General features: G+C 45.4%; 1 protein-coding gene across 1 annotated transcript in view; it reads left to right on the top strand.

Moving 5' to 3' along the window:
* ST5 (suppression of tumorigenicity 5) overlaps window positions 1-21,354 on the top strand; it is a 166,303-nt gene that overhangs the window by 40,446 nt on the left and 104,503 nt on the right. Inside the window, exons 2-3 of the mRNA XM_029911539.1 lie at window positions 10,886-12,103; window positions 18,046-18,182. Of these exons, the coding sequence (XP_029767399.1) occupies window positions 10,886-12,103; window positions 18,046-18,182 (1,355 nt within the window). The remainder of the gene's footprint in view (window positions 1-10,885; window positions 12,104-18,045; window positions 18,183-21,354) is intronic.

The raw sequence follows: 21,354 nt of genomic DNA, 5'->3' as shown, positions 1-21,354 counted from the left end.
CTGTACGCCATGTCGTCACTCGCCCCTCCCTCCCTCCCTCTCTCCCTGGTCCGTCAGATACTACTTTCGCCCCTTTTTTCAGACCAGACGCCATAGCCAGCACTGGGATCATGGAGCCCGCTCAGATCACCGCGGCAATTATGAGCACTATGAACACCACGCGCATTGTCCTCGAGTATATGCAGAGCTTCCTGGACATGCCAAAGCCAAACCAGGACCAGCTGAGGAGGAGGCGATTGCAGCGCGGCGACGATAGTGATGAGGAAATTGACATGGACCTCTCACAAGGCACAGGCCCCAGCAATGTGGAAATCATGGTGTTACTGGGGCAGGTTCATGCCGTGGACCGCCGATTCTGGGCCCGGGAAACAAGCACAGACTGGTGGGACCGCATCGTGTTGCAGGTCTGGGACGATGCCCAGTGGCTGCGAAACTTTCGCATGCGTAAGGGCACTTTCATGGAACTTTGTGACTTGCTTTCCCCTGCCCTGAAGCGCCAGAATACCAGGATGAGAGCAGCCCTCACAGTGGAGAAGCGAGTGGCGATAGCCCTGTGGAAGCTTGCAACGCCAGACAGCTACCGGTCAGTCGGGAATCAATTTGGAGTGGGCAAATCTACTGTGGGGGCTGCTGTGATCCAAGTTGCCAGGGCAATGAGAGACCTGGTGATATCAAGGGTAGTGACTCTGGGAAACGTGCAGACCATAGTGGATGGCTTTGCTGCAATGGGATTCCCAAACTGTGGTGGGGCGATAGACGGAACCCATATCCCTATCTTGGCACCGGCGCACCAAGCCACCGACTACATAAACCGCAAGGGGTACTTTTCAATGCTGCTGCAAGCCCTGGTGGATCACAAGGGACGTTTCACCGACATCAACGTGGGCTGGCCGGGAAGGGTACATGATGCTCGCGTCTTCAGGCAGTCTCTTCTGTTTCGAAAGCTGGAGGAAGGGACTTTCTTCCCGGACCAGAAAATAACCATTGGGGATGTTGAAATGCCTATCGTTATCCTTGGGGACCCAGCCTACCCCTTAATGCCATGGCTCATGAAGCCGTACACAGGCAGCCTGGACAGTAGTCAGGACCTGTTCAACTACAGGCTGAGCAAGTGCCGAATGGTGGTGGAATGTGCATTTGGCCGTTTAAAAGCGCGCTGGCGCAGCTTACTGACTCGCTCAGACCTTAGCGAAAAGAATATCCCCATTGTTATTGCTGCTTGCTGTGCGCTCCACAATATATTTGAAAGTAAGGGGGAGACATTTATGGCGGGGTGGGAGGTTGAGGCAAATCGCCTGGCCGCTGATTACGCGCAGCCAGACACCAGGGCGGTTAGAGGAGCACAGCAGGGCGCGGTGCGCATCAGAGAAGCGTTGAAAACCAGTTTTGTGACTGGCCAGGCTACGGAGTGAAACTTCTGTTTGTTGCTCCTTGATGAACCCTCTGCCCCTCCCCCACCACCCTGTTAACTCTACTTCCCTGCAAACCAACCACCCCACCCTCCCCTACTACCCTCCCCCCTTCGAGCACCACTTGCAGAAGCAATAAAGTCATTGTTACTTCACATTCATGCATTCTTTATTAATTCAGCACACAACTAGGGGGATAATTGGAAAGGTAGCCCGGGATGGGTGGGGGAGGAGGGAAGGAAAAGGACACACTCCAATTTAAAACTTTAAAACTTATTGCTATGGAAATCATCTAGGGTGGAGTGAGTGGGTGGCCGAAGGCCCCCCCACCGTGTTCTTGGGCGTCTGGGTGAGGAGGCAATGGGACTTGGGGAGGATGGCTGCTGGTTACAGAGGGGCTGTAGCGGCGGTCTCTGCTCCTGCTGCCTTTCCTGCAGCTCAACCATACGCAGGAGCATATCACTTTGATGCTCCAGCAGCCGGAGCATCGACTCTTGCTTTCTGAGTACAAGTTGACGCCACCTCTCCTCTTCAGCCCGCGTTTCAGCACGCAACTTCTCCTCTTCAGCCCGCGATTCAGCACGCCACCTCTCCTCTCGCTCATATTGGGCTTTTTTAAAATCAGTCATTGACTGCCTCCACGCATTCAGCTGTGCTCTGTCAGCGTGGGAGGCAGTCTGAAGTTCAGTAAACATTTCGTCACGCGTCCTTCGCTTCCTTCTTCGAATATTCACTAGCCTCTGCGAAGGAGTAAGATTTGCAGCTGGTGGAGAAGGGAGAGGTTGTTAAAAAAGATACATTTTAGAGAACAATGGGTAGACTCTTTCACGTTAGATTTTGCTGTTCACAACATCACACAGCACATGTGCTTTCGTTACAAGGTCGCATTTTTCCTCTTATATTGAGAGTCTCCTGGTTTGGTGTGAGAGATCACTCACGCAGTGCCAGGACACAGATTTCGTCTTGCAGGCAGCCATGGTAAGACATACAGTCTTTGAGCTTTTTTAACCTTCTTAACATGTGGGGATGGTTTCAAACAGTTCTGCCCTCATTTCCCATACCAAGCACCCGTGCCATTTAAAATGGGTTTGCAATGTAAAAGGAGGGGCTGCGATTTCAGGTTTAACATGCAGCACAAACCCAACTAACTCCCCTCCCCCACACACCCAATTCTCTGGGATGGTCACTTCAACCCTCCCCCCCACCGCGTGGTTAACAGCGGGGAATATTTCTGTTCAGCAGAGCAGGAAGGGGCACCTCTGAATGTCCCCTTAATAAAATTGCCCCATTTTAACCAGGTGACCGTGAATGATATCACTCTCCTGAGGATAACAAAGAGAGATAAGGAATGGATGTTGTCTGCATGCCAGCAAACACCGGGACCATACGCTGCCATGCTTTGTTATGCAATGATTCCAGACTACGTGCTACTGGCCTGGCGTGGTAAAGTGTCCTACCATGGCGGACAGGATAAGGCAGCCCTCCCCAGAAACCTTTTGCAAAGGCTTTGGGAGTACATGAAGGAGAGCTTTCTGGAGATGTCCCTGGAGGATTTCCGCTCCATCCCCATACACGTTAACAGACTTTTCCAGTAGCTGTACTGGCCGCGATTGCCAGGGCAAATTAATCATTAATCATTAAACACGCTTGTTTTTAAACCATGTGTAATTTTTGCAAAGGTACACTCACCAGAGGTCCCCTGTGTGCCCTCAGGGTCTTGGGTGAGTTCGGGGGTTACTGTTTCCAGGTCCAGGGTGACAAACATATCCTGGCTGTTGGGGTAACTGGTTTCTCCGCTTCCTTGCTGCTGTGAGCTATCTATGTTCTCTCCATCCTCATCTTCCTCGTCCGCCGAACCCGCTTCCCCGTTTCCAGAGAGGGACTCATAGCACACGGTTGGGGTACTGGTGGCTGCACCCCCTAGAATGGCATGCAGCTCCGCGTAGTAGCGGCATGTTTGCGGCTCAGCCCCGGACCTTCCGTTTGCGTCTCTGACTTTGTGGTAGGCTTGCCTTAGCTCCTTAATTTTCACGCGGCACTGCTGTGCGTCCCTGTTATGGCCTCTGTCCTTCATGGCCTTGGAGATCTTTTCTAATGTTTTGCCGTTTCTTTTACTGTTTCGGAGTTCGGCGAGCACTGCTTCATCTCCCCAGATGGCGATCAGATCCCGTACCTCCCGCTCGGTCCAGGCTGGAGCTCTTCTGCGATCCTGGGACTGGGACTGGGACTCCATCACGGTTACCTGTGCTGATGGGCTCTGCATGGTCACCTGTGCTCTCCACGCTGAGCAAACAGGAAATGAAATTCAAACGTTCGCGGGGCTTTTCCTGTCTACCTGGCCAGTGCATCTGAGATGAGAGTGCTGTCCAGAGCGGTCACAATGAAGCACTGTGGGATAGCTCCCGGAGGCCAGTAATGTCGAATTCCGTCCACACTAACCCAATTCCGACCCCCTAAGGCCGATTTTATCGCTAATCCCCTTGTCGAGGTGGTGTTAGGAAACCGGTTTAAAGGGCCCTTTAAGTCGACAGAAAGGGCTTCGTAGTGTAAACGTGTCCAGGCTTAAGTCGATTTAACGCGGCTAAAGTCGACCTAAACTCGTAGTGTAGACCAGGCCTGACTCTTACTGGTTCCTTCATTATGCAGCGCGAATACAATGGAATAAAGGTGGGGTATCTAATTTCATCATCATCTTTAACAAATCTCTCTGTGTATGCCAGGCATCTATACATTTTATTCCATACCCTGGTAAAAAAATTGCTTTGAAATTTACATTGTAGTTTTCTAAGTATGGTCCGGGCTTTCCTCAATTGCTTGTTAGTGGTTTAAATGCTTCTCAGCTAAGGCAGAAGATTTTCAGATGGGAGAACATGGCAACTCATAGCAATTTGCTCTGTGAAATACTGTTATTTCCGGAACAATGAGCAGAATTCCTGAGCAGGAAAGAAATATTCTCCTATGATTCTGTTCGAGTGAACCTTTAAGAAATTCAAATTTGATTCCATAATCTTGCGTTATGCTGTTTATACTTATTATTTTGAGGGAATGTGTAATGATACGTCTTGTAAGACATTGTATGTATCATTCTGTATATAGAAAACTTCAATAAAAATATTTTGACTTGAAACAAAGATTATAATAAAGTTGTTTAATTATGTCTTTTTACAGTAATATCTATCTATCCTCCCATGGAAGTGGGTTTTTTGGGGGAAGAGCATTTATTCTGTGTAGTAAAATTTTGGGAGTATAATTGTACTGTTCCTTGATTCTGGTGGTCTTAGTAAATCACATAGTGCAGTCCTTGTCAGAATGCCTGAATCCCCATGGGCAGGATTCTGCCTTTTATTCATGTTGAGTAGTACGACTGATTTTAAGTGGATGACTTGGAGAGTAAAGTACTGTTCAGTCTGAGTAAGTGTCGGGAAATCTGTTTGTGGGCCCTGCATCCTGTGAGATGTGCACTTTAGAAGAGGTCTTTGAATAACAAGACAGTAGCTCAGAGGCTTTGGTCACATTTTACCATTAGGATCTGTAGCAATTCAAAGACTCGCTGGCGCGGTGCCTCCTGCTGGCCATCCTGGGAATTAGCTCTTTCCAGCCTTCGGGGGAAACCACCTGTCGGCGGTGCTCTCACCTGCCTCAGGCCCCATGTCCCTTCCAGACCCCAGTGCCCTTTCCTCAGGGTTCTGCCCCCAGCAGTACCCCCACACTCTGGGTCTCCCCTCCCAGGGGAACCCCTAGGCACACCTTGCCTCAGTGGCTACTGTCAGTCATCATCTAGCCCCCTTTCCCTGGGGCAGACTGCAGTCTATAATGGCCACTCATCCTCGGCAAGGGGGTAGGACCTGCTGCCTTTGCCTATCCCCGGGCTGCCCCTCTGCAGCCCCAGTACCTTTTGGCCTTAAACAAGGCCTGCAGCCTGGGGGTTTACCAGGCTGGAGCTCCCTTTGCCCTTCCCCAGCACTGCTCCACTTCCGGTACCTTGCTCCCAGGCAGCCAGGCCCTTCCCACTCCAGGGCTGCAGTGAGACTCTGTCAGCTCCTGGCCCACAGCCCTCTTATCAGGGCCCTGACTGAGCTGTCCACACCTGTAGTCAGCTACTCCCTCAGCTGCTTTCACTCCTTTTCCCAGCCGCAACCCTCTCCAGGGCTGCTTTTAATCCCTGCCTACTGGAGTGGGGCAGCCACCCCACTACAGGATCTCATCTGTAATCTGGGGAAATAAGGAGGCTTTTATCTCACTGGTGGAGTTACAGGGCCAAATCCTAAGCTGGTATAAATCAATATAGTTCCACTGAAGTTAATGGAGATGTGCTGATTTACACCAGCTGAGAGCTGGTCCTACTTTTTTAAATTGCAGTTTTAGCTATATACTAATGTGTAAATCAGCCTCCCGGCTGATTCAGGCTATACAATACCTTATGTGCCAAATTCTGCCCTCAGTTACATCCACTGAGCCTGATTCTCCACTCACTGCCTCCACACTAGTGTAACTCATTGATTTCCACAGAGTTATTCCTGATTTACAGTGATGGAAGTAAGACTGTGATTGGGCTTCGTGTGTAAAGTGTTATACTACCTGGCTCTCCTTATAGCTTTGTGTTTTTGGTCAGCCATTCTTCAACTCATCTCTGCTTTCCACCTTTGGTCTGCTTTGGGAAAGGCTTGAGAATCTGCCATTCTGTTGTGTGATCTTCAGCCAGGAAGTGTCTTAACAGTGCCAGGATTGTTTTGTAACATTACAAATGCTTAGCCATAGGGGGGGAAGGATAGCTCAGTGGTTTGAGCATTGGCCTGCAAAATCCAGGGTTATGAGTTCAGTCCTTGAGGGGGCCACTTAGGGATCTGGGGCAAAATCAGTACTTGGTCCTGCTAGTGAAGGCAGTGGGCTGGACTTAATGACCTTTCAGGGTCCCTTCCAGTTCTATGAGATAGGTATATCTCCATATATATTTCAAAACTGACTTTTATTCTAAAGGCCTGGTCTTGCACCATTAAAGTTAATGGGAGTTTTGCCATTAAACTCAATGGGTGCAAGATCAAGCCCTAACAACAGATAATTTAAACAACTAGTACTTTTGTTTGTGTATTAATATATTTTATGGAGAAAAACTTTGCATTGCATGCGGATCATGCAAATAAGGCCTTTTCTCCCTGCCGATTCAATAAACCTCTTCACAAGTGTGAAACAACTCAAAAGATGTTCCTGAGACTATAAACTGATCAGGGAACATTCCTAACAGTAACATATAAATACACCTCTACCTCGATATAATGCGACCCGATATAACAAGAATTCGGATATAACGCGGTAAAGCAGTGCTCTGGGGGGGTGGGGCTGCGCACTCCGGCGGATCAAAGCAAGTTCGATATAACGCGGTAAGATTTTTTGGCTCCCGAGAAAAGCGTTATATCGGGGTAGAGGTGTATTATGAATGAAAACAGCAGTAGCATTCAATGCAGAACGAAATGTTAAAGCAGTGGTTTTCAACCTGTGGTCCGCGGACTTCTGTGGGTCTGCAGACGATGTCTAGTGGGTTTGTGAATGGAAACAAAGTTTCAGATCCCAGAAAAGGCATTCCATTTTTCTGATCGATTAAAAGTATGTGAATATCCCCACTTATAGGTCAAAACCCGGAAGCCCACAGTTTAGTGCCCTTCTCACGCTGCATAAATGATGGGCCGAGCATGTGCAACATTTATAGTTGAATTCTGTTCAGTCTGTTTTCAGTCTAAGACGGGGTAGTCAATTATTTTTTGTCAAGGTCCAAATTTCTTTTCAAGGCACAGTCAAGGTCAAGAGAAAATAATTAAAAAAAATACAGTAATGATAATAAGTAAATAAAAAGATTTCGGAGTCCGTTCAAAAGCATCTGGCAGTCCAGATTTGGCCCGCAGTCCGCCTAATGGTCTAAGACGTCTATGGTAGGGCTCTGCGGACCACAGGTTGAATTTCCAAAGGGACCATTTGAAATTTGTTAGGGATCCGCAAATGAAAAAAGGTTGAAAACCACTGTGTTAGAACGTTTTAATGCAGTTTCGGGTTAGCTATTGCAGTCAGAGGGCAGCACTCCACAAAAGCTCAGGAGAGCAATAAACCCTCTTCAGTTGTTACCTGTTCTCTTTATTATTTTGTTCTTTGTACATTTGTTTTTTTCCTGTATCTTTTTAATAAATAAAATCAAAAATAAAGATTACAAATGCATTCACGTGAACAAAAAACCCAACCCTACTGTCCCAGGAAACAAATACGTTAGCATATACAAACACTAATATCAAGCACTATATATCAAGGCACTATGATACAGTGAGTGCCAGCCATTTGGAGAACTGTGGACTAGTAATTTGAACATAAGACTGGGAACCAGGAACTGAAAATTCTAATCTTGGCATTCTCTGCTTGCAGCTTTAGGATCTCTGCCTCACTTTTCCCCATCTGTAAAATGGAGCTAATGTAATTTACCTACTTCAGAAGTGTTCTTATTTATGGTGGTGGAAATGCTAAATGATACATTTTATTATTTTCATATGGACTATAACAAGTGAAACCACTGAAATAGGAGGCTAATAAACTATCTCATAAAAGAAAACCCAATGTACTATTAGTAACAACTTCCTAAAATTGACTCAAAGAATCTATATGCTGCTCTATTAGACTGTAAATTCTGTGGCTAGGGTTGCCATTTATTAAATGTTTGTATAGCACCTCGCACAAAGGGACTCTGGTTTGGTTGACCTCTAGGAACTACCACAATACAAATGTTAAATAATAATAATCTTCATAATCAGGAAAACTATCTTCTATTTAATGCAGCAAGGGGGAGGCAGGATTACATGAAAATCCTTTCAAAAACAACACAGCGAAGGCAATGATTAAAATATTTTCCATTAAACAGAAAAGTCAGACAGGCAGAGGATTATCAGGATAATCTCACTAGCTCCAATATCTAACTGCTAATCTGACCCCAGTTACTCTGCACTTTATTCCTGCTATTGTGAGTTTAATTTATCATTTGAGTTTAATGCTTTCATTTAACTGAAAAGTCCCCTCTTGATTTGTAACTCAGTGTTCCCATCCTAGAGAAGAAGGATAATCTTGAGGAGGGAAGAAAATCTTAATGTGCCCCTCCATGGGTCACGGACTCCAGATGGACATTTTGCAGCTGAATCCCAATTGGGGATCTGGCTAACACACACCTTAAATCAGCAGCGACACAGACTGTGGACGTTAGGCATAAATGGCTCCATTTGGTCCAGGATGTTCTTGTTACGTTCAGACAAATGGCAGATGACCTCTGCAGCAGGGGAAATGGCCTTCTGGAGAACATCATTCGAAACCCCAACAAGATGAGTCAGCATTAAAGATGAAATGAATAACGTGACTTGGCAGTATAAAACCGAAGAAGGGGGGGAAATCAAGATTCAGAACCATGCATGTCCTTTGGAAGCCTGAGAAGACAGATTCAGGAAATGTCTTCACGACCTACAATGGTTGAAAGGGCTGCTGGGTCAGGAGGATTCTATGGATCATTCCATTATAAATTCAACTTTGAGACAAGCTGCCAAAAATACTAAACCTGCTACCACATGGTTGCTCCCGATCTTCTGGGATTTCTTGTCTACAAAGAAATATGTTTTGTGAAGCTATACAGAATAGCAGCGAATTTGACTTTGTTCTAGGGCTCAGAATTACACACTTATACCCTGATACTACCATTACTGTCATGAAGACAAAACTCAACTGCACCTAAGCAGCAACTGGTGAATGATTTGTCATTGCTCTATGGGGCAAAGAATGCAGTTCCTCTTGGAGGACACATTTATTTTTTTTGAAATGCGGAAGAAGAAAATAAAACTCATCTAGTCAAAGAGGTCTGCAACTTCTGTGCCAAAGAGATGTGATCCTGCACAGGACACTGAAAAAGAGTTAAGTTGCTTTTGGTGATACTTTGTTGTTGTTCTCTGACCTGAGCTTTTATTGTACTTCTGAGTTTTTGCTTGCAAGGCAGCATTAACTCTGAGAAACTGGGATGAGATCTAACAACTTGTTGTTGTTGTAGTTCTGATTCACTGGAATGTTTCTGAAGGAATAAGAATCTCATGTCTCAAGCTAAGCTCTGCAGTGCTGTGCAGTGATTGTTTCAGTACTCTGGATTTCTGACCAATGTGTAGGACTTGATCAGGATCCACACTGTAAGTATGGGCTGCCCATTAAGGGTGGAGATGACTGAGAAGCAGGGATCTTCCAAACTGTTTCTGCACTGGTAATGTCTGAGTTGTATGGCTCACATGGTTCTTTGCTTTTATCTAAATAGATCTTCCATTTGGATTTTACGTATAGAGAGCAGGTTAAATTAAAACTGCCTACATTCTCCTTACAATACAAAATCAGCTTCAGATGTAAGGAGATATGTTTTTTCCCTTCCCTTTAATTACTGTTTAGAACTGAAAGGGTTTCTAAGACTGTTGAAGAAGTTGTGATTAATCTGGTGGTATATTTTATGTGCGTGTTTTGTGACAGGAGACTTACAACCCTGTTTTTGACATGGTTTTGGCTTAATTTTCATATTGCTGCTATATTACTGATTTGGGAGTGTCTTGCTGTTCTTTTTTGAAGCTCTTTGTAACAGTTTGCAAAAGTTTGATAAAATATAACTGGGTAGTAACAATGGTGCATTCTGCAAGCCGTGACAAAAATGTGTCTTTAAAGGTCCTGATAATTTAGAAAAGGAATTGCTGAGAGATTTTTGGATTTTTTTTATACTTTTTAGAATTAACCTTCCCCCCCCCCCCCCGACAGTAATACTTTTTTTGATAAGGAATTATTTGTTCTTCCTGATAAAGATCACTAAATTTCATCTGTTGGCCTCTATCAGTCCAAAGACAAAACAGGTCTTTCTTTTGCCATTTTAATTTGATTTTGTATATAAATTTGTACTTGCTTAAAAATATTGTAATGGTATTATACTGTGGACATCCTGAGATAAAAACCTACATATTTTTAATTGATTTGCTCACTGTTTCCAAGGTCTAAGCTATTTTCCTTATGTAAGCTTCCCTGATTCTTGCTTCAGTGGGAGTCGTCTTCGATGTAGTATTGTCTTCCTGCCAAGAGGCCGCAATCTCTCAGAGGCCAATGGATCTATGCTGATTTATAGCAGCTGAGGATCTGCCCCACTGTCTCTGTGGTAGATGCCTTCAAGGCAATGGCTTGATATGCGGCTGACAGCTATACTCAGATGGAGCAACCTCAGTAAATCCTGGGCAAAAGGGCGGAAAGTTGGTTTTGGAAATGCCAGTTCTTTGCAAATTGCTACTCCTGGTAATTTTGCAGTTGGACAGCATTTAGTTGCCCTCTGAGGATGATATTTGCTGTTGCGTGATTTGCATACATAGTCCTGTTTACTTGTAGAGAAGAGATTAGCTATTAACCTTAGTTTTCAAGGGAGCTGATTTTTATTTTCTTTTTGTTTCCAGGTGTCAGTCAGTCTCTCCGCCTCCTCTTTTGTCCCCACCCAGAAGCCCAGCCTATCCCCTCAGTGACAGTGAGGAGTCCTGCCGGTCCACCAAGTTCACCAAAGTTTCCAATTCCAGGCTGCTCCTCAAGGACTGGAGCAGCCGGGGGTCTGCGCTGAGAGGCACCTCCGGGCTCCCCTTAGACACGGACTCTCCAAACCACTCTCTAAAAGCTGTGAGCGTTGGCTCCTTGGATAAAAGGCTGTCTGTTTGCAAGGCTGAGGACCAAAAAGAGACCCCCAGGGAGACTCAGGATGGGGATGGAATAGGGAGCCGTCAGCTCACCCGGAGCACTCTCACCTTGGGAACTGCAGCCAATTTACGGAACATCTCTCTCAGCAGGGCAAGCATCCACTCCCAGACACTGGACATCAGGCAGAAGATTACAGAATGGGAGTGCCGCAAGCAGCTTTCTCCCAGGATGAGCACACGCGTGGACAAGAGGGACTTCGGGGACAGATCTGGCAGTGAGGGCTGCCCTAGCATATTGCCCTCTCCTTGCAGTGAGAAGACTTTTGATTTTAAAGGATTCCGGAGAATGAGCAGAACATTTTCTGAGTGCTCCTACCCAGAAACAGAGGAGGAGGAGCTCCCGGACAGAGATTCCTGCCATAGGTTGGAAAAGAGACCAAGCAGGAGCGAGGCTCCTTCCAATGCTTTCTTCAAAGGGCATGCCAGAAAAGAGACTTCTGCCGTGCTAAACAGAATACAGAAGATTGAACAGGCATTAAAAGAACAGCCTGGCAGGGGTCTCCCTCAGTTGCCAAGTAGCTGCTATAGTGTTGACAGAGGGAGGAAAAAGTCCATGACGCTGGGTACTGTGGAAGGTTTGAGTGAGAACGTGAGTGATAGCAAAGGAGGGACTGTTAGTGTTGGGAGGGATCCAGAAACACCTACTGAGACTGAAAAAAGTAATAAAACGAAACAAGGGGCTACCACAGATTCTGGTAGCCCTAAGTTGCTCCCTGAGAGCCCAGCTAACACAGCAGTGAACCCTGTCCCCAAACCCAAACGCACCTTTGAATATGAAGCTGATAAGAACCACAAAAGTAAACCAAGCAATGGTCTACCTCCTTCTCCTACACCTGCTGCTCCTCCCCCTCTCCCATCCACCCCTGCTCCCCCCGTGACCAGGAGACAGAAGAAAGAGTCACGCTTTCACAGAAAGTCCCAAAATAGGTAAAATCTGGGGAAATGTATTGCACATGATATTAAAATAAATGTAGGTGATTTGTGAATAACAAGATTCTTCTCCCTCCTAATACAATGCTTTTGGCCCAAGAAAAGCAAGAAGTCTTTGATACTGGCTTGAGCTCTGTCATCAGAGTGCACTGACTGGATGTCAACCTGGTCCATTACCTTTGTTTTATTACAGTTTTGAAGACAACTGGAATTCTCCTACTAGGAAATCTGGATCCACTGGGGGAGCTTTTGTGACTGCTCCACAACTGCTGAAGGTCATCTGTGTCAATCTGGCATAAACGCCTTACTCTAGATCTTTAATGAAGCATAATTTCATTATCTTCTTAACTCTTGTAATACAACCATTATCGTTCTATCAGTGTCCTTGTTGTGTGAGTGTGTTAACCTCAAAGCACATCAATAGGGGATGCATTTGCATCTGAAGGTTGCAGACACAGTAAACATGCCAGTTAGGTGGGATGTTGTTGTTGTCTGTTTCATTCCGTTCTTGGAATTGTCAGTCCTAAATGAGTAGCAATGGATTAGCGAGGGTTTAATTCTGAGAAAACCCTTACAGAGTGGCCTTTGTATGTATACAGTATACAAAACTGGTGATGAGTATGGTATTTTTAAAGTGTTAATCCTTACAGCTACCTTTCCACAGTAGACTGTGTGATTTTTAACTGTGTGACTCCCTCTGACTTTTAATGGGAATGATATGGCTCAAAATCTGTTTGCTGCTTGGAAAATGTAGGGGTAAATTGTTCATAACCTTTCAAAGTACTAATTTATGGACACCTTTGGATGCTGTGTGTGTATAACACACACACACATTCAGTATTTGAGTTTTACAAGTAACTGCTATGTGCTATTTTGAATGTACCCTATAAATTCAGTATTTGGTACTAGATATTGGCTCAACTTCTTGCTAGCATAGGTCAGCACAACCTGACCTAAAATGCAATGGGGCAGGAGAAAGGGAGGATTGGGTTTTAGAGCTTGTTTTTGAATTGGATCAAATGACATTACTACTGCTGTTTCTCAAAGAAAGAGCGTGAGGAGATGCGAAAAACCAAAGATGTGGTTAGTAGTGTGTATCTGTGAACTCTGGCTGAAATCTCAGTGAGCAAAACCAAACCTATGGGCTAATCAGAGTTCTCCCTGTAGCTGAATTTGAAAGAAAGCTGCACTCATTTTGCATAGTGCAGCAGTGTGAATGTTCAGATCACCAGAAGTAATTTTTGTATGTGCTCATATGTAAGTAATGACACACATTTGAAAACTTAGGCAAGTGATATAGTGAGGAATGTGAACAGTGGCTAGAGCAGGGAATTCACTGTCTGATCTGTCATTTATTATAATAATATGTAGCTTTTATGTAGCACTTTTCATCAGTAGATCTCAAAGCGCTTTACAAAGGAGGCCAGTATCACAGTCCTCATTGTACACGTGCTAAGTGGTGACAAATTGCATATTCTCCATCACACAGGCTTACACAGTTTTTGAGTTCAGTCACCTGTGGTGATTAGATTAGATAGCCAACTCACAGGAGCAAGGAATATGTCTTTGTACAGCACTTGGCACAATGAGGCCCTAGGCCTGAATGGGCCCTTTGGGGGTTAGCATTAAACTAATAATGATGATCATTAGGGTGTAAAATGTAGCGTTGAGAGGACTACCATCGCTATTTGATTTTGTTAGGATTGGTCCTGCTTTGAGCAGGGGGTTGGACTAGATGACCTCCTGAGGTCTCTTCCAACCCTAATCTTCTATGATCCTACTTGATGCCTTGCACAAACCAGGTCAACTTCTGCAGCCCGATTCCCCACATTCCCCAGCTTTACTCCAGTGTCGCAGCACTGATTTCAGTAGAGTTACTGTTCATTTACACAGGGTAAGAAAGCAGTGAATCAGGCCCCTAAGTTCTGTTCAAGTGATTGCAGTCAAATACTGCAAAAGCAAATTCAAAGCCTGGATTGATGTCCATTGTCGATTCTGGTCCTGAACATCTCTGTGACTCTCTAGTTTCTAGTTTTAAAATAATTCCCACGTTTGTAAAGTGTTTTGTTTGTAAAGTGATCTTCTGATGCAAATCATTTAAGAGGTGCCATGTTTTTATTATTATTACGTATTATTAAAATTGGCATCTCTGAGCTGCCACCTTACTGAAGGTAGATATAATATTTGATATTAGCCCTGCGTGTCAGAACAAACATCTGTGCTGCTTTGCACTCGGATATTGTGAGAACTTGAACATTTCGTTTAAACTATTACTTCTCTTTGAGTGTTAATGTAGCATAAAACAGAATTGAAAAGTGGCTTACAATCTTTCATACTTGGGGGACAGATTCAGGCAGTATCCTTGGGCTCTGGGCCCCATAGTGTAGGGGAGCAGGAAAGCAGCAGTAAATGACAGCGCTGGGGGATGTCTGACTTGGCTGGCCCCTGAGGAAAGAGCGTGGAGAAAGGACCAATCTCTTCAGGATGGGTTGTGTGACTAGGCTTCCTGGGACATCTACGAGAGATGGAGGCGTCTTTTGTGAAAGGCAGGGGGAACAATGGAGGAAAAGTATGCAAAGTGTCAGGGGGGAATTGTTAGGAAGGTTTTTCCTGAGCAGGGGTGAGGAGCAATCTGTCCACATGTTTTTTTTAGAGAACCCCAAAGGTCTGGTGGGTCCAGCATTTGTTTAGTCATCATCCATCCCCTGCAGAACAGATATTGTCCTAAATATTGTCACTTCTCAGAAAGATGGCTGACATTATCAGAAAGCTCAAAGAAGCCAATAATAATGATAAAGTCAGGTTTCAAAGGCAGCACAATGCTTTTCAGACGATTCCTATTTCTGGGATTTTTTTCAGTTTCATGAGTGCATGAGTTCCCTTGACCCATAGGTCCAGAAATGATTTTTAGGAGCCTATGCACTGCCTTGATTTGTGATGTTGCATTGAAGTCAATGAATGTTAAATGCCTAGCCTGCTTAGACATTTTTAAAACCCCTCTAGGTGCCTATCTGCATCTGTAGGACCCTAAATAGTTTTGAAAACTGTCCCTAAGCCTCTGCATTGCTGTACTGATGGTTTACATGAAAAATAGGTCTGAACCAAAATCTCACAGCCAAGCATACCCTAAATTTTGGAGTGAGTTCAGATCTGACTCTGAAACTCAGGGTTTGGCTCCTATCAGCATCCTGTATCAGTAACATGGATCTGAACATCCTCAGGCTTTATGCAGATCATAGACCCCTGGTAATCACAATGGGCCAGCAATCCTTGAGGCTAAGATCAGAGGAATGGGCAGTGTGTAGCTGCCACTTCAGGGAGGTATTGTGTATCTCAGAGAACAAGACTGTGCACCTGCCACTCCTCACCCCAGGCTCCTGATGAACAAATTGGAGAGGGGGAAGCAGTGAGTGGAGCCTAGCTTCCACCTTACCAACACTCCAGACAGCCGCATGGAGCCGGTGTGAATGAAAAAGTGAGAGACACTGATATGAAGGCTTCAGTAAATTCCCTTCCCCTGGGGGGAGCAAGGAAGGAATTGCAATTCCTGAGTAGCACAGCTGCCGGGCTACCAAGTGCCAGCCCTGTCGCACGTTCCCACACTCCAGTTGGACTGTTTATGCAACCAGCTATACTGCAGGGATGGCCCTGAACTTGCATCTCCTAACTATTGTGATGCCAGGGTGGAAAGAAGGGAAGGGGCCCAATAGTGGGGCCAGTTTCCCTCAGCAGCCAGAGATCTCCACCCAGCTGCTCCCAGAGGGCCCTGAGTACCCATTCACCTCCAGACACGCCCAAACAGCTTTTGTCACAGCCCCCAGAGAGCAAACCCACCCCAAACAGCACCTCCAGATATCACCATCCGCACCCACCCCTCCAACTACCTTCCAGCACTCACCTTCCTAAGCCACAGCCGTCACGTTTTGTGCAGCTCTGTATCCCATCCTTGCCACTGCCTGGAACAGGATCCGTGAGAGAAATCAGTGACACTTTTATCCATGAGAAACACTGCACATGGAGCTGCGCAAAACCTTGGCAGCCATGTGCTGCCCTTTATGCATGGCTGAGTCTAAAAGCTCAAACTAGCTCATCTTTTTTTTCAGTGGAAACTCAGTAGCCATGTAAAACCAACATGGTGCCTCAGCTAAAATGGTAACTGATAACTATTAATGGCCAAGATTTTTTCCAAAATAGAAACCTATATTTATGTAGTCAGACATCCATATCTAGGCACCTGATTTTCACAAGTGTCCAGCACCCAGCCACTCCCATTTTTTCTTGGGTAATGTGTATGTTGTCCCCTCTGTGCTTCTGGTGGGATTATGGGTATTGAAAGCTAAATTAAGAGAGTAAACTGTTACTATGAGTTCCCAGGTCTCTAAACCTTTCCAGACTATTATACCCTTTTCAGGAGTCTGATTTGTCTTGCGTACCCCCCAAGTTTCACCTCACTTAAAAACTACTGGCTTACAAAATCGGACATAAAAATTCAAAAGTGTCACAGCACACTATTACTGAAAAATTGCTTACTCTCTTATTTTTTACCATGTGATTACAAAATAAATCAATTGCAATATAAATATTGTACTTACATTTCAGTGTATAGAGTAATATAAACAAATTGTACGAAATTTTAGTTTGCACTGACTTTGTTAGTGCTTTTTATGTATCCTATTGTAAGACTAGGCAAATATCTAGATGAGTGGATGTCCCCCTGGAAGATCTCTGCGTACCCCCAGGGGTACGTCTACCTCTCTGGTTGAGAACCACTGGCCTACTGCATCTGGGGAAAGCGTAACTTCAAGAAAGCATCTTTCTCCTGGGAAGAAAGGGCAGTATATTCCAGTGGCTGAAGCACAGGAGAAGTTCTAACCCTAGCTCTGCTATTGACTCATTTACAGTTTATTAAGTGCTTACATGGGGAACAAATATTTAATAAGGGGCTCTTCAGCCTAGCAGAGAAAGGTATAACACAATGCAATGGCTGGAAGTTGAAGCTAGACAAATTCAGCCTGGAAATAAGGTGGACATTTTTGACAGTGAAGATAATTAACCATTGGAACCATTTACCAAAGGTCATGGTAGATTCTCCATCACTGGCAATATTTAAATCAAGATTGGATGTTTTTCTATGTAGTATGCTCTAGGAATTATTTTGGGGGTGTTCTATAGCCTGTTCTATACAGGAGGTCAGTTTGGGTGCTCACAACAGTCCCTTCTGCCCTTGGAATCTCTGAAATCTATGAAGTGCTGAGCACAGCAGTGCCTACATGCCTTTAAAAATCTGGGCCTTAGTCTCTCTGTGCCTCATTTCCCCATCTGTACAATGGGGATAATAGCATTTCCCTACCTCCCAAGGTGGTTGTGAGGATAAAGACAGCAAAGACTGTGAGGCACCCAGATACTACAGGAATGGTGGGTTATGTAAGTGGTTACATAGATAGAACATGTTCTATCTACATTATGCTGTTTCTTCATAATTCACTTAGGGCTTGATGGTGCCCCAGACTAATCGGCCATATTCGGGTACATTGGAGAGTCAGAACCCCACTCGTGTCTGTGAGTGGGCTACCCAATCTTCAGTTTGAGTGGAAAGGATGGGGAATGGAAAGAGCTTTCGGTCTACCCACCAGCACAGCTGAACTGGCTTGTGGGGTACCATAATTTCCTGCTGGTACAGACCAGCAGCAACATGGAAGAAACAAGAAAGGGAATTTTTCCTCTTGGAGGCACAGTTCCTTCCCTGCACCATTCCCTGGGCAACACAGCTATGTGCTACTCCTTACTCAGGGCTTGTGGCCCCACCCCAGCCGTTAAAGTACAGCTCAGACATTTTCAGTGATTTTTATCATCACTCAGAGAACAAATGAACAACTGATTCTTTAGGTCATTATAAAACCTTGATACTAATTACTTCATTGCATTGTTTTAAACTCTAGAAAATCCTTTGAGTTTGAAGATGCTTCAAGCCTGCAGGCTTTGTATCCTCCCTCCCCCACCGAGAACGGTACAGAAAGCCAGCATAAGTTTGGATCCAAGAGCACTTTAGAGGAGAATGCCTATGAAGACATTGTAGGTAAGGACCTGTTACAGCACATGAAATAGCTACTTAATGTTGAGCAATTGTGGTTAGACAATACATTGTTGAACACATGCCCTGAACAAGAACTCTCAGCTGCTGCCAGTAAGAAGAAATGAAATGGGGTGGAGGGGAGGGGAGGAGAGGTAAATGGGCTGATGCATCAGAGCAAACACATTATTCACAGTCTGCACGCAGGAGGTCTTGATTCCTTCAAACCTCATTGAATGGTCTTATTGGAAACAGATTAGTCAGCCATCCTTGTGCTTTTCATGGACTAACTCACTGTTTCCTAAGGTCTTGGCTTGAAGCCACAGTGGGTTTAAAATGTATGGGGGGAGGGGAGGGAACAATAGATGCAGAGTTTGCAGAACTATCAAGCAGCAGGGCTGTTCTTCTTGGAGTTGTGTGGTCAGCCTAAGCTCTGGAGGACTTCTGTGGGGACTGTCCCAGAGCAATTGTTCTGTGATCTCCCCTCACGCCTAGTTGATTGGATTGGTTACAAAGAATTTCATCTTTCTGTCCCATCAGGAATGCCGAACATTGTCTTGATTAAGCCACAGAAATAAAAATAATCTTCCTCAGCCCAAGAAGAAAATGCCTGGCCCTTCCTTATTGTATACATTCTTTTAACATATGCCCGTCAAAAGAAATGTTATAATAATTGGCACTAGGGACTTGGACCACAGATTTTTCCATATGGCTGAGGAGTGCCTGCATTTTTTTTTTTTTTAAGAAGGGTGCCCAGCTGGCATCCCTTCTCATGTGTACAAGAGCAGTTGACAGTGGCGATACAAGTTTTCTCCCCCTGCTCCCCCGCCCTGTCTGTCTTATCTAGCTGCAATACTAAAGCACCTGTCTCTTTTGCTGTGGTGTCTAGAGGTTGTGGAGAAAAATGGGACTCGATCTTGCAAGGGGCTGAGCACATTCAACTCCCATCGAAGCCAGTGGCAGTTGAGGATTCTCAGTACCTAGCAGAATTGTGCCTACGGTGGGATCTGCCCAGAAGGAACAGTCAGTCCTTATTCCTTGGTTTAGCTGTCTGCTTTTATCTTCCTTTGATTTATGCTTTGGCAAAGAGGTCAGTCTCAAAGCGTTGAACTGAGTTATTCTTCCCCCATCTCTTTTGTGGCAGTGTCCATGAGGTGTGGGTCTGTTGCTGAGAAGGCTCTGCCTCCAGCTCCCTTGAGCTTACAGCTGAGCTCTGTTAGTTGAGATGCTGCTGAAGTGGCACATCCTGGCAGGAGATGCTGCCCTTGGATTAGCATGGGCCCATCTCACTAAGGGACTTCGCAGGTTAGTGACAGAGCCTGGCAGGGTACTTCATCCCTCTCCTAGAGAGACCAGCACTAGAAGTGAGAGAGCAGTTGATTTTCCAGGCCCATTCAGCCTTTGTTTTTCCAATTAGTTGTGTTTTTCTGTAATGTGTGCGGTCGATCGCTCCTGGTTTGGGTCAGATTACCTTACTAGGGAAACAAAAACCTGTTAAAATATTCCTCACACCCTTTGTTTTAATTTTTTAAAGTGCAGCGGAGAACCTGATAACTTATATGGATGGACAGACACAGCTGGCCTTATGGCTATAACAGTGTCTCTTTGTTCATCCCTCAGGCCAAATTCTGCCCTTGAGAGGGCAGCTCCCACTGACTTCAGTGTAAATCTGGCACGCACACAAACACACACATCTGAAGGCAGAATTTGCCCCTCTGTGTTTTAAAACAGCTCAGCTGGGCTTTCCAGTTCTCTCACTCAAAGAAGATGCTCTCAGAACTGCAGGGGTACTCCTGTCCCATCTGTGCACATAAACCTGCACCAAAGGCTGTGTAGGCAGAAGAATACACTTGGCATGAAGAGTTCTCACTAGTAATCGCAGAACTTCTACACAAGCTGACAGACCCCCTGGGTAGCTGACATGGGAAAACCATATTGCACATTACATTACACATCACTGCTCAGGGACTGTCAACACGCTGCCAGATGTTAAGTTTGTAACACTTGTTTTCCCCCTTTCCGTGTGTTTTTTACATTGTAAAATCAAAACAAAATGCTCAGCATTGGAAAGAATATGCCTTTTAGCCAAAAGGGACCCATGGTCCAGTATAATAGAATAATAATTTACTCTTCTACCTTCTGAGAACTATAAACCTGCTCCTGAAAGATTATAACTTGGGTACATTGACGGGGCATTGGGGAGAGTCTGCAGTGTTTCTGATCAGTGGATAAACAGAGAACTTCATTGTTTTCTACTTCTTTCTAACAGCCTCTTTTCCAAAGTACTACATTCAATACATGCTGTGAGGGAAGAATACCTAATGAATATAATTCTTTATAGAAGCCAACACATATTAATAGAGTAAAGCCAAAGCAAAGCAGTTTGATCTCAGCTTTTAATGAAAATCTGCTAGTGTAGTCTACTTGATCATTTGTCATCTAACACATTGTATGTCATAATTAATACATAACTGGTAGTTTTAGGCCCAAATCTTTAAAGAGCACTTTTTTATGTGCCATCATAGATTGTGCTCATGCAAGCCAGATGTATGCAAGAGTACATTTTGTAGATTTGGGCTTAAGTCATGGAAATAAATCACTTTCTGTCACTGCTAACTGGGTTTGCAGATGAATGCTTGACCTAGAGGTGAAAATCTGTCTAGCCCATAACTGATTGCCTGAGACTGATTGCCTGAGTCATCTATTCACCTAAAGCAGGCCTGCACAACTCGTAAAATGGCGAGAGCCATATTACTCCAAAGAAAACAACTGAGGGCCAACCCCCCCCCCCCCCCCCCCCCCCCCCCCCCCCCCCCCGGCCCCCCCCGCCCCCCCCCCGAAACAACACCTCCCCCCCTCCCCCAGCGCCGCCCGCCCCACAGAAACAACCCCCTCAGCTTCCCCCCCACTTTGTAATCAATTGCCCTGTTGACTGAATGAGGTAGCCATGGAAGGCAGGCACCTCCAGACAGCTGCAACCCTTGGAGAGGGGATGGGAGCCAGACCAGATCAGTAGAACAGGTCAGCCACCGATTCGCCGCTCGCCTCCTCAGCCCTCCTCCCCCGGCTTGCCTACTTACCCCCCCCCACTGCCCCCCCCCTCGCCTCCTCAGCCCCCCTCCCCCGCTGCCGGCCCCCCTCCCCCCCCCCGCCGCTGCCTGCTCGCTCGCTTGTGTCC

Source organism: Terrapene carolina, unplaced genomic scaffold (assembly GCF_002925995.2).
Source record: "Terrapene carolina triunguis isolate 2854851 unplaced genomic scaffold, T_m_triunguis-2.0 Scaffold96, whole genome shotgun sequence".
Taxonomy (NCBI): domain Eukaryota; kingdom Metazoa; phylum Chordata; order Testudines; family Emydidae; genus Terrapene; species Terrapene triunguis.
The sequence above is the reverse complement of the archived record's forward strand: the minus strand, read 5'-3'. Positions and strand labels throughout refer to the sequence as shown.